Source organism: Aphelocoma coerulescens, chromosome 2 (genome assembly GCF_041296385.1).
Source record: "Aphelocoma coerulescens isolate FSJ_1873_10779 chromosome 2, UR_Acoe_1.0, whole genome shotgun sequence".
In the NCBI taxonomy this organism is placed as follows: Eukaryota; Metazoa; Chordata; class Aves; order Passeriformes; family Corvidae; genus Aphelocoma; species Aphelocoma coerulescens.
The window spans coordinates 159,520-174,935 of record NC_091015.1 but is presented as its reverse complement, the minus strand read 5'-3'; the positions used below and the strand labels follow the sequence as shown (position 1 = coordinate 174,935).

Here is a 15,416-nt window from a genome sequence, read left to right as displayed (position 1 = left end):
TGTTTTTATTATTGGATGAGGGTAGAATATTTTTTATTTATTTCTGATCTGATTCTGTCTTGTTTGCAGTCTTGCCAGAAAATTCACAGCCCCTAGACAAGAATTTCAAGCAGAGGAGTAGAATAACCCCCTCTTGTAACCTGGCAACATCTCGCCTATTGCTGTGTTAAGGGAGACCAGGGAACATCGGCGCCCGTGAGCCGCGGGCACATGGAACTGTCGGAAAGCAGATCAGTGCCCGAGGCCATCACTGCGGCCTCGGCCATCACGGAGGAGCCACACTCTGCTTGTGGAATGGCCGCCGTGCTGCCAGCCCCACGCTCGCCCCAGGGCCGCGGAGGGGGCGGTCTGCTGCTCTCTTCTCCTTCCCCCGTGGGCTTCAGGTTCCCAGCAGTGTCCTGGGATGTCACACACTGTCGTGCAGGGCTTTATGTGACAAGCAGTGAGCTGCTGATGTCTTAGAGCAGCTGTGGTGTTAATAATTTGTCTGCATCTGTCAGTCACCTGGGGTCTCTAGTGGATCCATCACAGTGGTACCAGCATCCCTGGAGTGGTCACTGGCGAGAGGCAGTGGGAGTATTGGAAACAAGCTGTGGAAGCTGTGCCGCCATGCTGCCCCACACCCCCTTCCTCCGCTGATCTCACACTCTTTCTTTCCCCTCACTTCCACATGTTGTCCCTCCCTGTTCCCAGCTCCGGCCTCCCGCTGCTTCTCTGTCTTGTCCAGAGGGGTTAGTTCTCATCTCTCATGCTGGAAATGCTGCCAGCGAATGTTTCTGTGTGCTGCCTGCCAGGTCCCTGGGGAAAGGGCCTGGAAATGCAGTGCGGGAGGAGCAGTGGGAGCAAGGGAAAACCACTGCTCGCCTGCTGCATTTTCTAATGGGAAAACATCTCTGTGAGGTGCTGAGCTCTGTGTCACTGCTGAAGTTGCCCCCTCCCCCTTCCCCTTGCCCCAGAATTTCCTATCCCTGACGCAGAGAAGGAGAGGCTGCAGCACCACCATGGAAAACCAAGACGTGTTTTTCAATTTGCCTCCTGCTTATCTCTGCTGTTTGGACAGAGAGGTTTAAAAAGCTGGATTTTCTGTCCCTGCAGAGTAAACAGACAGAGCCCGGCAGCACAAACTATTTCTGGCTTATCAGTGGAGGAATGCAGCAGCTGAGGCTGAGCTCGAGTGGGCCGTCAGGAAGGCCCTGAAGGGGCCCCCTCCCCACTCCGCGCTATTAGAAGTGTGAGAGCCCAGCAGGACTCAGAGGGGAGAGTTGGAGAAAAAGGCAGAAAAGGGAAAGAAAGAGGAAGAGAGAGAGTGAGAGAGGCTGAGCAGACCCTGATGGCTACAGATGAAGTTACAGGAGGGGCTCGCAAAGCTACGAAAAGCAAACTTTTTGAGTTTCTGGTCCATGGGGTGGTGAGTCGGGAAAGTTAGTGAGCTGGCTGGCTCTGAATAGAGGGATGAGTGGAAACTGGAGGTTCTGTGCTGGGCTGGATCGGCTCCTGCAGTGTGCTCCTGGGGCGCTGGTAGCTGCCTCACCAGGGGAACACCGGGGTCTGTGGAGCCCCCAGCCTATGCACTGATTCATTGATAATACAGGCTTGTGTCTGGGGGGATGTGTGCTGTGCTTTTTGCTGTGATTCTCCATGAATGGTGAATAGCATGCTTTTCAGCCTGGTCATGGTGCAGAATCTGCAGAATCTGGATCTAACCCAAATGGGCTTGTAGGACACTTTGTTCTGTAATCAAACTTGTGTTTTGAAAAACAGTTCTGATGAGAGCCTGATGAAGCCTTGGGGTGCTGCCTCTGATTCTTGTCTCCAGTCTTGGCTCGTATGTATCCTCTGGCTACTTAACAGGTGACTTTCAGGGGCTTGAAGAGATTAGCTGTGTAGATCTGTAACAGTCAATGGAAACTCACCCACGAGAGAATTTCAGGGTGCCATGCTTAATTAAAGCAATCCTTCAGGTCTTTAAAAATGTTCCAGCTTTTGTTTAAGAACCAGGTCTTCGATCTCCATTTAAGGGGAAATGCTCACCCTGTTTTGCTGCCACTGGAAACGTTCTTTACATGACTCTAGTGTCTGAGAGCAGTCACCATTTATAACATTTGGATTTCTAGCATTGATACACATTTAACAGAAATAAGGCTGTTAAAGAGCCCCAAGGAATGCAATATTGTTTGGATGCTGATAGTCGCAAGTGCTTCTTTCTTGAGGATTCTGACACCTCCTGTGACACCTTTTTGAAGACATCAGGTGGGGGCTCTTGTACAGAGATCATAGAAACCTGTGGGGCTTATGCCAGACTACTGAGCTGTTTCCATGGTTCAGGCTTACTCCAGATGTGAAGGCTCTTGCGTGTCCTTTAGATCCTGGATGTGGTGGGACTGGCATGGCTAGGGACTTTGAGGTGGCATTCTGTGTTGGTGAGAGCTGTGAAGAGGTGATGTGGTGCCAGTGTACAGGAGCAGGCTGGGCAAGATTGGCGGCTGTCCAGGGGTCACAGAGAGCAGGTGTGCAGGTGGTAGCAGTGGTTTTGTTGTGGACATGTGGATTTGTCAAGGTGGTCTGGATTGTGACGGCTGTGTCTGAGCAGAACCAGAAGCAAGTTGGGAAGGGTGGCAGATGGGATGATTTTGCCTTATCTAAAGTTTTGCTTGGCATTTGCACACCAGTGCTCTTCCTTTAGTATCAAGAAGAAAGGCAAAAATAGTTATGTGAATTTGCTTATTCCACATCTAGCTGGCCTTCATGTGAAAGCAGCATGCAGGGCTCTTAAGCCTGGGAAATTTTTAATTTATACTGGAATTAATATAGCAGAACTCATTTCCATTACTTATTTGGATGCCAGGAAAGTCTGCCTTTTCTGCCCTGGGAGTTTTGTTGCCAGTAGCATCTTACTTGAATACATGCATTAGCCTGGAATATCGATATGTGTTTGTCATCTTCCTGCTTCTTGTTGGCGAGGCTGACGCTTCTTGGCTGTTGTTCTGGTGCCTGAACACTTCTTGTATCACCCTCTCCTTTCCTTCATTATCATCTCCCTTAGTTCTGCTCTGCTGCCTGGTTTGTTCTTTCCTTTAGTTTCTTCCTCATCTCAGGTTCATTTGGATCGAAACATGGGTTGGGGTTGTCACTCTTCCGTTACTTAAAAAAACCCAAAAAAAACGTACAACTTCAGTTTATCGCTTCAGGCCCTGTATCCTACCAAGTAAGAGAGCATGCCATGCCAGCCATTACCTTGAATTTACCTTGTGCTGGTTCCTGTGTTCTTTTACTACCCAAAGTGTGTCAACATCTGAATTAATTCCTTGAAAAATCAAGTTGCATAGCAAACTTTAGTGGAATTTCTTGGAGTCAGATCTTGCTTTAATTTCAGGAACCAATCTCTTCTTCAAATGGCTAATTTTTTTTCATTCTATCTATGATAACATTATTTAATTTGGTTATTGAAAATTATTTTCTTTTCACCCCTAAAAATTGGGAGAAGCAAACAGAGGTAGAATGTTGTGATAAATTGTTTTTTTTTTTTTGCTTTGTTGGCACTTAAATGAACAGGATAATTCTGCGGTATTTCCTAAGGGCAGTTAGCTCTTGGATTCACTTGATCTTTCTGGAAACATATGTTCCTTTGCTAAGGTCACTTTGCCCTTTGCTCTTGTGCACCTGATCCTGCTTTTGTGCTTTTCCATATTGCCAGCTTAGACAATGTCTTCTTCCTCATTTATCCAAGGCAGATAGGATCCCCCTGAAAGGTGAAATCTCTTAAAGGTTAAAACTCTCAAGTGGGATGCTTCATTCTCTTCCTACTTGAGACCTTGATAGTTTGTTACACCTCTGGTTAGCAGTTGGGCTTTAAAAAAGGTTAAATTTCTTTCAGTTATTTATTTTTACTGTGCTTTTACTCCTGTTCTGTTTCATCAATGTCTTGCACATCGTTTTTGTGGGAGGAATTTTTTTTCCCCCCAAAGGCTTCATCCTGTACTTTGTCCTTTTGTTGTTGTTGTTGTTCCTCTCTTTTTCTAGCATTTTTATGGACAAGTATGGCTTTAATCACCACATTTATGTTGATTATCTTTTTATCAATGCATTTTCTGCTGTCCAGTAGTACATTTCAGGCAGTCTTTATGACATCTGTCTAGGTGTCCAGCTGTTGCCTTGTATTTTGTTGAATAAGTTACTAGTCTTGCTGCAGGTCATTCCTTTCCTCGGTTTCCTCTATCCTCTAGTCCCTACCACAGGCCTCATTGCTGGCTGGATCCCTTAAATGGATCCTGCCTTTGTCTACCTCCCCTGCTTTTTTCTTTGTTTCTTTCTGGTTTTTCTTTTTCTTACTCAAACAGCCTGTTTAGTCTTGAGAAGGTCCATGGTTCAGGTCTTGTCAAAACGCTTGTCCAGACATCTGTCCTCTTGTGACTTGATTGCAGGAACCTTCGCTTGGTGCCTTGTGCTGGCGACCTTGGCTGTGTCATCTGCACGCAAGAACCTGCTGAGAGGTTCATTTTCTTGTCCCGTTGTTCTGACCTTTTTAATCTGCTTCTGTGTCCTTTTGCTGTTCCCACTTTATCTTCCTTCCAAAGCCAATCTTCTTGCCTTTTATCCACCAGATACCCATATAAAGGTCTATCTGCCTGTCTTAACTCTAGAGTCATAGCTGTATTTACAGTGTATTTGGCTGTCAGTTCAAATCACCTTCCTTTTCCCGTAGTGATCTTGGTCTTTGTCCTCTTTGCTATGCTTAGGAAGCTCTCTGTGGCAATATAAGTCCTTATCCATATTTATTTTCTGCTAATAGGTGTTATTTCATAGTTCTGCTAATCTCTACAATTTAATATTAGTTACACTCAAGTTCGCTAATTCATACAAACCCATGTATCACTGATGTGACTCCTTTGCTTATCCTCAGTCCTTTTTTTGTGTGCCTATCTACCTCTGAAATCTGGTTATAGGATTTTATGGTAAATACATAAACTATCTTACATTAAATGGCATTTACAACAGTGAAAGAAGAGTGTCAGAGCATGCCAGCATGTAAACAAATATTTTATATATATGATAAATAACTTGTCAGTGTTAAAACAGATGAACAGGTCTCATAGGTATGGAGGCTTTATTACAGATTTATCAGTGATTTGGAAAAAGGGATGAGTAATTAATTTCATACACAAGTTTTTCATCTCCTGATACATTGCTGGGTTTAAATGAAATGTCACCATTCAGGAGAAAGGCTTGGATGTCCTGTGAGCTGCCTAATGTCTAGCTAATAAGACATCAAGTGAACTGTTAGCCTGATTGGGAAGTGGGGCAGGGAATAACGCAGAAGCAATTGCAAATCCATGGCATATACTTACAAGAATGTTTTTCTGATTTTGGTAATCTGTATGACTAACAAGCCAAATGACTGGGAACTCGGAGGGCAGTAGGAGTAGGAGACGTCTGAAGGCTTCATCAATAAGGGAATAGGGGTATTTTTGGTTTTATTTATAATATGTAAGGATAGAGACTGATTATGTAAGTTGTAAAATCAATGTCATTGGAGGCTCTTAGGTACTGATTAAAGAAGTAAACATCTATCAAGGATGATGGAGTTACTGGTGATGCTTCTTTGAGGTGAGGAAGAACTGCATGACCTCAAGGTCTCATATTTCAGTACAGTATAAAAATTATGGGGGTTTTATTAGAATGGGAGGAACTAAAGATATTTTTGCAAAAATTGAATGGTGATCTGTTTTAAGTGAATAGAAGTGACTGTTTCTCCCAATCAGTCACAGGGTTGTAGAGATCACTACTAGAAATAGTGAGGTGAAGAGGGTATGGCCAGGTTTGAAAAAAGTAATGAAAAATATCCTACTAATTTTTATTTTGTCATGGGTATAGATACTGTCTTGTCAGAGCATAAGCCAGCTAATACTAGAATGGCTAGAAAAGAGCCTCGTGAACTATTGGTTTTGGACAGTTTGTTCCACTTCCTACCACAGGGCTCCATGCGTGGTTTTCTCTGCGAGGGCATCCTCAGCAAATGGGGCCTGGGATGGAGGCACTGGTTTGCTGTGTGCATATTCCCTGTTGTAAACAAGGAGGTGTTTGTGGTGAGTAGGGCAGCCTGGAAGAAATCAAGGGATCTTATGGCAAGGAATTTGTTTGGGAAGGTAGTTGCACGGGACTGTTAGAGTGAAAACCTTGTACAACATTCAACTATGTGAGCAAGCTGCTGGTAGAGACTGAAGCTTTGTCCTTTTCTAGTCATGGACTGATTTCAGGCTGTCAAATAGAAAAAAGTCCATACATAATTAATAAAATAAAATCATATTAATGCTAGCCAAGGCTTTAATAGAGATCAATGTGATTTTGTGCAATATGGGCTTGTTAAACAAATTTGAGTTGCTGGTTAAGAAAACTTGTATTTGCTGAGGAATGTAGGTGTATGGATAAAATGGATCTGTGCGATGTTTGAATTGCTCTTCTCTTTCTAAAAAAACCAAAAATACTGTAGGAATATGAAAATGGTCAGACTGGATCATTTAGTTCAGTATCCCATGTAGAATGGGGCAGTGGAAGGCAGCATGGAAGTACAGAAAAAAGGCAAAAACCTTAGTGACGGTTCGTACAAATTCTCTCTGATTTGGAGCTTGGGAGCTTTCTGACCTAAAGCTGCCCTCTGTGTAGTGCATCTATATGGATTTTGGAGTGCATCTATATGGAGGTTAGTCTAATGCTGTCTTCCAGAACCTTTCTAAACTTCCAGCATTCAGTGTTTTGTGTCAGGAGTTTTTCCAGCTTATCTTGCATAAGAAATTATCTGATCCTGCCAACTGTTGTTTGATTATTGTAAGGGAAGAGACAATGAGCTCCTGACCAGCCTCTTCTCTCTCCAAGCTAGTCATGGTGCTGCAGAGCTCTGTTGTTCCTCTCCCTCCCAAAGCCATCCTTTTCAAAAAACCAAGAGGCACATTCTGGTAGTTGTTCATACAAAATCCCTTTCATACATTAGATCACAGCGGTGGCATGATCAGATGTGTTAAAGGTGGTGGAACTCAAAGCTGGTCTGTAAGGTTTGTTTGTTTGTTTAGATTACAAAGACTTTTTTGGGGGGGTTTTTTTGTTGTTGTTGCATCCAAGTGCTCCACTTGAGCTTGGTGGCAGATTTTTCTGAGCTGTGAACAGACACACATGAAACAGAATTGAATTTCGTCTCGTGTTACAATTCACAGTTCTGTAAATGGGATGGTTTCTAAATTAAAGACTTTTGGATTGTTGTAAACGTGATATTAAAATACATGGTACCTGGAACACTTGGATTTACAGACTGAGAGCTTTTGGGAACTGGAGGACGGTGAATATGGCAAGAAGCAAGAATTGCAATACTGATGTTTCAGCTTACTAAGCCTCCAAAAGATTCATACACATTAAAAAGGGGAACTCATGAAGTAATATCTATAATTGTAAGGAGAAGAGAAGCCTTGTACCAGTTTTATTTGTCGTACTTCTAAGAGTCCATTTTGAAACAACACATCCAGTTGGGAAACCATGTGTGCAGTCAGAAACCTGTTGCCATCAGACAGTATCAGTCTAGTCTAAATTTCTTAAGGGTTCCAGGTACTTCTAGTTACTCATTCTTACCTCCAGACAGCATCAGGTATCTTCTATTGCTTATGTTTATGCTCTATAGAAATCATAGAATGGTTTGGATTGGAAGGGATGTTAAAGTTCATGTTCTGCCATGGGCAGGGACACCTTCCACTAGACCAGATTGCTCCAAGCTCCATCCAGCCTAGCTTTGAACACTTCCAGGGATGGGGCAGCCACAACCCAGGCATAACCACCCTCATAAGTAAAGAATTTTCTTCTAATCTAAACCTACTGTGCACTGTGCTGTCTTTGCCTTGCTGCTCTGCAGGCACCTCTGCTCTGCTCTCTGCTTCACCTTCTCAGAGCTGTGAGAGCAGTCCCTTCAACTGGGGACAGGCTGTGGTCTTCTTCATTTCCTGTGGCCCACAGTGGTTTTGCCCTCTGTCCAGTGGGGTGTTTGTCAGTGTGAAGCCCTTCCCTCTTGTTCTGTCACTCCAGGCCCTTGTAAATCTCTGTAAATAAATCTCTGTAATAGACTTGTAAATAGTCTCTCTCCATCTTTCTTGTAGGCTCCTTTTTAGTTAAGAAATATGCTGTTTGTATACTTGGTGGTGGTGGTTATTCTCAAAATCTGTCAGTGTCTCTGTTAACAAGAAGCTGGTGGCTGTTCCCCACAAGCCATAAGAGCCTTCTGTGTGGTGCTGAGGTGGATGGAGTCTGTCAGGACAGGAGATTGCTGTAAATGCAGCTCAGCACTCAACTGCAATGCAGCAACTCCTGACTCTCTGTTCAGTCTCTTTCTGAGGCCTCTTGTGGGTATTTTTTGCTTGACTTTTCTTGACACTTTCTTTTACTTTCACCTGTCAGTTCTCCAGGTTATTTTCCTCTTACTGGTATGTCCAGACAGGAAACCTTTTTTCTGCTTCTGTGTTTTGACTGCTGTGATGTACATCCCCTGAGAAAAGACTCCGCAGTGGAAGAATGTAGAAAAGCACTGCTCTAATGTTGTCTTGTTACTGCTGTCAGACAGAAGTTCACTTAAGGATGACAAAGAGGACAGAGGCAGAGCTCTGATGTGACAGGAAGTTCAGGCAAGGAAGAAAGTAGACAAGCCAAACATGGCTTCAGAAACTGGTCAGTGGAAGGCAGTGAAGGGATATGGCAGCAGGTGTCAGGGAGGTGGTATCCTGCTGCACTGACCGTGTGCTCAGGTTTGAACAGCTGTAGCTGTGCACATGTATACAGGCAATTGGCAGAACTCTTGGGGTCCAGTACACGTGCATGTAATATTGGTTGTGTGCCTTTGTGCACTGTGCTGTCTTTGCCTTGCTGCTCTGCAGGCACCTCTGCTCTGCTCTCTGCTTCACCTTCTCAGAGCTGTGAGAGCAGTCCCTTCAACTGGGGACAGGCTGTGGTCTTCTTCATTTCCTGTGGCCCACAGTGGTTTTGCCCTCTGTCCAGTGGGGTGTTTGTGCAGATTAATACATGTAAATGGAATCAATGGAGGTGAAAAGGAGATAGGGCTGTGGTTACAGAGATGAGTCGGGGATGGGGGTCTCAGGCAGATGACTTCCCAAGAAGGAGGATGTATCAGTGCTGTTTTGTACTGCAGCATTTCCCATGGATGCTTCTTGTTTAAGACAGATTCCATCCTGCTGAGGAAGAGAGGGAGAGACCTAATCCATAGACAGATGCACCTTCAAGGTCTCTTTCAAAAGCCATAATGGTATTGGAATACTCTTTAATATGAAGACTTTTTTTTTTAATGTCACTGTTGTGAAAAATTCGATGTATTTTCCATCACTGTCTTGTCTCGCACATGTGTTTGAGAGCAAAACCAGCTTTTAGATGAGGTGAGGTACTGCTTGTATATTCTTCTTTTATAAAAGTTCACATAGATGAAGTATTTCTGAATCTTGGGAGTCTGGTGGGCTTGCAGCAGGAAGGCAGTTGCACAGTTGCATAGTGAGTAATATTTTATCTATGAGTGATATCGGAGATAGAAACATGAGAACAGAGGCGAAGGAATGAGGTGGTCAGGGAATGAGATTGAATGTGCTTTTGCTAGAGCTGCCTCTCGTTTCTCATGTTTGTCCTTTCTCTATGTTTCTCTATTTTAGTGCTTAACAAAGGAAACTGAAGGAAGTTCAAAGATGTAAGGCCGAGTAGCTTTAGCTTGCTGACCTTGTTCTTCAAGCCTGGGGTGTCCTTTAGAGGAGCACCAAAAAGGGCCTTCAGTTTTGTCCATGTAGCCAGTCAGTCTCCGTGAGATGGCTGTGCTCAGGATCCGGGCTCTTCTGAGTGACTGTCAGATGTCCCTGGCTGACTGACAGGCAGCAGCTGGCCCAGTGGTCTGCCTTTTGCTGGAAGGAGGCCACAATGCATGGCTTGACAGATGACAAATCTTAAATGCAGGCTCAAGAGAGAAGCATTTTCTAGGCCATTTCTTTCTGCTGACTCTGCCTGGGTCAGAGGGTGGGAGCACATACATGGGAACAGAGAACACTGTTCCCTTCCAGCTGTTCTTGGGGCTCTAGGTTAATGGCAGAAGTCATTTGGAGCTTTGCACAAAGCTGCAGTTTGGTCTGTCTGCAGCCTGCTGCTCTCTCCACGGCCATACCTGCCATTGCTTTCTTACGTCAGCACTTGCTGAATTCACCTGCGTGGATTCCTGCGCTGGTCACTCTCTTACCTCCTGCCTTGCTTCTCTGTCCATACCAGTTATATTGGTTCTTTGCTGGTCATCCATTCCTCTCCTTTCTCCAGTTTCCTTTATAGATACAAGTGTGAGAAATATCTAAGACTTGTGATGATCAGGGAGGGCACTGAGCTGGGGCTTTGGGAGCTACAGTGGATTTGTGTGGTTAATTTGGAGATGCAGGTCCAAATTATATTTAGAATTATGATTTATTATAATGCATAATTGCATATTTAGAAATCATAGAAATTATGAGATAAAGATGAAGTAAACTTTTAAAAAGAATTATATATGTTGACTGTGCACAAACTATTTTCTTCCCACCCCCAGTGAACTGGCTTGCATACCCTCAGGGGTGTGTGCATCTCATTTTGGGGTCCAGTAGTGTATTTCTCTCAAGTACTTTCTCAGTCTGCAACTATTGAGCCAAGTATCTCTTGGATGTTGTTAGCACCCCTTTGGAAGAGGGTTCCACAGGCTGATACCCACGGTGGGACAAACTCACCCCTTCAGTGGTCTGTGAGCCTGACCTGTTGATGGCCAGGGTTCACTATTCTAGCAGGGGCAGTGAACAGTCAATACCCAACTGCCCTCCCCAGGCGATGCCTGATTTTGCAGAGCTCTGGCAAATGCCTCTTTAGATCACCTTGGATCACCTCTTTCCAGATGAAAAGTCACAATATATTTACTTTTACTTCCATGGATGCAGTTCCATACGTTAAGAATTTCTGTGCCATTCGTTGTCCTTGTTTCAGCTCTGCTCTGCCATGACTGAGCTGCAGGAGCCAGAGCTGCACACAGACCTTCACTTGTGGACACACCGTGGCCAGTGGCATACTGATATCCTATGTTCCCTCCACTCTTACTTCTTTAATGACATTCTTGACCTCTAGTAACCAGTGAACCGATTTTTTTTCTGGAAGTGTCTGTTTAAACAAGACCTTGGTTCTGCTGGACAGCAATCCGCTTAGGGCCCATTGCATTGTCTGTGATTCTCGGATTGTTTTTTTCCCTTTTGTAATTCACTTCAATATGTATTGAAGTACATTTGCATCTTCCTTTTAAGTGTTCATTCTGTCTCATAAAGTCCTTCTGCAGTTCTTGAAACTGGCCCTTGTCCTTGCAAGCGTGAATAACTTAACATTACCAACAAACTTTTTCACTTCCTTGCTTTTTTCCTGGCTTTTTTTGGTTCTTTTTCCCCCCCCCCAGGTTGTTTTAAATATGCTGAAAATGAGAAGTCCCAGCAGAATTTTACATGTGCCTTCCTTTTATTTTCAGAACCAATTACTTTTGCCTCATTTATATCCTTTAACCAATTGTTTATCCATAATGGATGCCACTGACTCTTGGTTTCCTTAAAATACTTTGTAAGGGGACTTGACTTTCAAAGGACTTTTGTTGTATGGTTATTCTTTTTCTCATCCTGGTTCAAACGCCTAGAGAATGTGTGTCTGTATTTTTGCATATATGTGGACATATACATACTGATAATTCTCAATATGAGCCTAAGCTCGTCTCTCTGTTTTGAATTGCATTTTGCAGGCAGTAATTATTTTACTGGTTGTTTTCCTTGATGACTATAAACTTTTAGAATTCAGAATTGGGTTTACTGTGTGTCTTGTGCAGCATTAAGCTTGACCCAGAGAGTCTCTCAAGAGCATGCAGAAGTCAACATAAATGCCAGGGCTTTAGAATGCCTACAGGGCTGCTGACAAACTCCCACATCCATTTCATTCTTTTTTTTAGTTTAAAGGCTTGATCGGAGACATGACCTTTTTCTTAAAGGATTCATGCTGCATTATGAACCGACACTGCTCTCTGGTGTAGGTGAAGTAGAAGGCTCTTAATGCAAAGTGTTTATCCTGATGTTTTGCCTGTGCTGGTTTCTGTCTCCCAGCTGATCAGAGCTGCCTGCTCGGCAGTGCAGTGTTTGCAGTGGGAGTGTGCTCGCAGCTCTGAGCAGCATGTGAGCTGCACCAGTTTGGACTATGTGTCGCTGCCATGGGGTGTTCTTTTCAGGCTGAAGGTAGAGCTTCCAGCTGTAACCTGGTCTGGATATGCCACTGACCACTGAGTGTTTTCCCAAGCCTAGTATTTTGCCTCCCTGTTTCCTGTCTCCTTTATCCCTGAATGCCTCATGACATCCAAGACACACCAGTCACAGAGCTTACGTGCTTTATGTTGCTGCTTAGTGCTTATCAGGATGGTCAGAACGGGGAATCTGTTGGGGCCAGTGTCGCACGATGTACAAATGTCTTGGCAGCTGCAGAAACAGGAACCAAACTGGCTTTTCTTTCTGTTTTGCTTTTCCTCCAGCGCCCTGGGATGCCATCAGGAGCTCGAATGCCCCATCAGGGGGGTCCCATGGGTCCTCCAGGCCCCCCATACGTCGGAAGCCCCTCCGTGCGACCTGGGATGCCCCAGACTGTGATGGAAACAACAAGAAAACGCACTGCACCACAGCAGGTCCAACAGCAGCAGGTGCAGCAGCAGGTGCAGCAGCAGCAGCAAGCCACTCAGAACCGAGCTAGGAGGTGAGTGTTCTGGAAGGAAAACACAGGAGGACAATTTGAGGAAGCAGAGATGATACCTGTTTAGCAGTGGGTAAGACCTCTAAGATCAAATGGGACAGAATAGAAGATGTATGTATTGTCAGTTTTTAGGCAGGAAAAACATTGGTAAATTTTACTCTTTTTTTTTGTTTGTGAATGGTCTTGAACAAACCAACCTTTAATAATGTCTGTTTATTAAAAGCAGTTACTCTGCTTTTACTTCACAGGTTTGTCAGGCCATAAATCTGTTGAGTATGTTTAGCCTTTAGAGTTAATGAACAATTCTCTTCTGATATAGTAAGGTTATTGTATTATTTGTTGCCTGTTCTGTATAGTTGCTCTGATTTCTGACTGGCTAACAAAATAGTTTGGAAATGGCACAAGTGGAAAAAACTTTTCACATTGTCATGTGAATACTTGTACTATGGTCACTCAGAAGAGTGGTCATAAAACTTGCAGTTGTCCCAAGTGTTTTTGCATATAAAGTAAACAAATATGCACTGGAAGTAATTCCATAAAATTAGAGGGATTTCTATGAGGAACTTTTTTTTTTAGATATGCCCACCTTGTACATTGCTGAATGCATTCTCTCTTAAATAAGTTAGCTAATTTCTTTCTGCAATGTATTAAACCTCATCAGTCTTGAGTGTTGAGTGTGATCCGCACACACATAGCAGATCTGCGTGGGCTACCTTTTGCAAAATCATTATAGATGTATATACAGCTTCAGACAGTGTTCTGGTGGTGTCATGGAATCCAGCTGTAGGTAAAACATGACTCTCTAAGCTCAGTTCTTCAGGAGCCCTGCTCTGACCAGGTTATATACCTTGGATCAGCAAGTCAGACTTGGGAATGCTTGTATCTGGGATGCATCTGGAAAGGGCACTGATCTTGAGAGTATTAATACACAACAACTGAAAAAGGTTGAACACAGAAGGAATGTGTGTGAGTGCAGCATGTGAACATAAGCAGTGCATGTGCGTCTTGGAGGCTTTGCCTGGCACCAACTAAAATGCACATTCTATAGCACCTCCCGGGAGATTCTTCAGGAAACTGCACAAAATAACGCCCAACCTTCAGGTACTAGGGTGGATATAACCTGAAAAATTTCCCCTGCTGGATAATTAAGGTAAACTTTAGTCACTAACTAGTTTCCAGGGAGCATTAAAGGACAGTATTTTCTAAAAGTTGATGGCCTAACTCACAGAAGAAAGTTCCCCATCCCTTTTCTTAACTTCAGTGTTTCTGATTTGGGACCCAGCAGTGATCTCAACTGCCTTGAGCCCAGTTCACAGCAGTGCTCCCTGGGTACACAGAGAGCTTCTCTGTTTCTTCTGCCGTGCCTTCCCTTTAGATAACATGTTGAATGTTTTCCCTTTTTTCATTTCCACCTCCCTGTCATTTCTCACTCTGTTTTTTCAGGCACACTTTTCTGTCACCTTGGGTCCAGTTCTGGGGTTAAATGCGTTCCATGTTTTCTAGTGCAGGCCAAGGAGGTCGCACTTGTCCTTTCTTGGCAGGTTTGGTGGAGACAAAAATCTCATTTCATTAATAGACTATTGAAGAACTGGTTGAGACCCAAATTGTTTGGGGATGTTGCTTTGTTTGTTTCTTGCTTTTTATTTGCAAGCCTGTGGGGTTGTTGCCGGTACATGCATATCCTACTCCCTTTGGGAGGCTGGCACTTGCTCAGCCTTTACTTCCAGATTCTGTGAAGTGTTTCAGTGCAGATTTGATTTTGTGAGCTGTGGAAAGTATTGGAGTTTCATATCAAGTAACATTCCATTCCCATTATTCCTACACTTTTTAAAAGGAACATTGTTCACCTATTAAGTTGGGTGTAACTGAATTTTCTGCCCTCTGTACCTCCAGGCACAAAGAGTGTCTCAGCCTTGGCTTATGTGGGGATGGGAAAGAGTCTAAGAATCTGATATTTCAATCCTGGCTTATTATTAACAAACATAGGAAGAGGGTATGCCACACCAATGAGCATGGAAACAGCTTTTATGTGGACATTGCTGGTGACAAACTTGCAGTATGAAGACAGTAAGGAGGAGGGTGTCCTTGTGACATGGCAGAATAGCAGCAGGTGGTTTACTTTCTCCCATTTGTCTGTCACAGATGGAGTGATTCATCTCCTGCTTAAGATAAAGGACTCACAAATTAAAGAGATGAAGAATAGGACCTGAATTCCATCTTGGCCCTGTTAGAGGAAGCTGGGTGACAGGTTTGGTGGGCACAAACAGTTCTTAGAATCTGAAGAATTCAAAAGACAGTGTATTTGACAGTCTTCCTGACAGTACAGTTTCTCAGGCACATACACATTTGTGTTTAAGTCCACGAGTAAAAGTGTGTTTTTAAAACCATAGCTATAGAAATGTGCCTATGTATGGGTATGGACACAGTATGTGTACACTCTGCAGGCACACATACATCTTCCCATGTGTGTGTTCATAAAGATGAAGAAAGGTGGAAATGTAAGGCCTTTTACTTTTGTCCATCACTCGTGCAATTTTAGTTTTGTTTTGTTGTTTTGGTTTTGTTGGTTGTGGGAGTGTTTTTAATTTTGGTTTTTATTTTGCCTGTTGCCTTTATAAGAC

The 15,416-nt window shown here is 43.6% G+C and overlaps 1 protein-coding gene across 6 annotated transcripts in view; it reads left to right on the top strand.

Annotated features, from left to right (window-relative positions):
- SMARCD3 (SWI/SNF related BAF chromatin remodeling complex subunit D3) overlaps window positions 1-15,416 on the top strand; it is a 77,546-nt gene that overhangs the window by 23,292 nt on the left and 38,838 nt on the right. For 3 of the 6 annotated variants that reach the window (XM_069006095.1, XM_069006093.1, XM_069006092.1), the window contains one exon: window positions 12,581-12,798. In XM_069006095.1, coding sequence (XP_068862196.1) covers window positions 12,590-12,798 — 209 coding nt within the window. In that variant the 5' untranslated portion in view covers window positions 12,581-12,589. The other 3 variants (XM_069006090.1, XM_069006091.1, XM_069006096.1) reach the window with 3 other exon arrangements.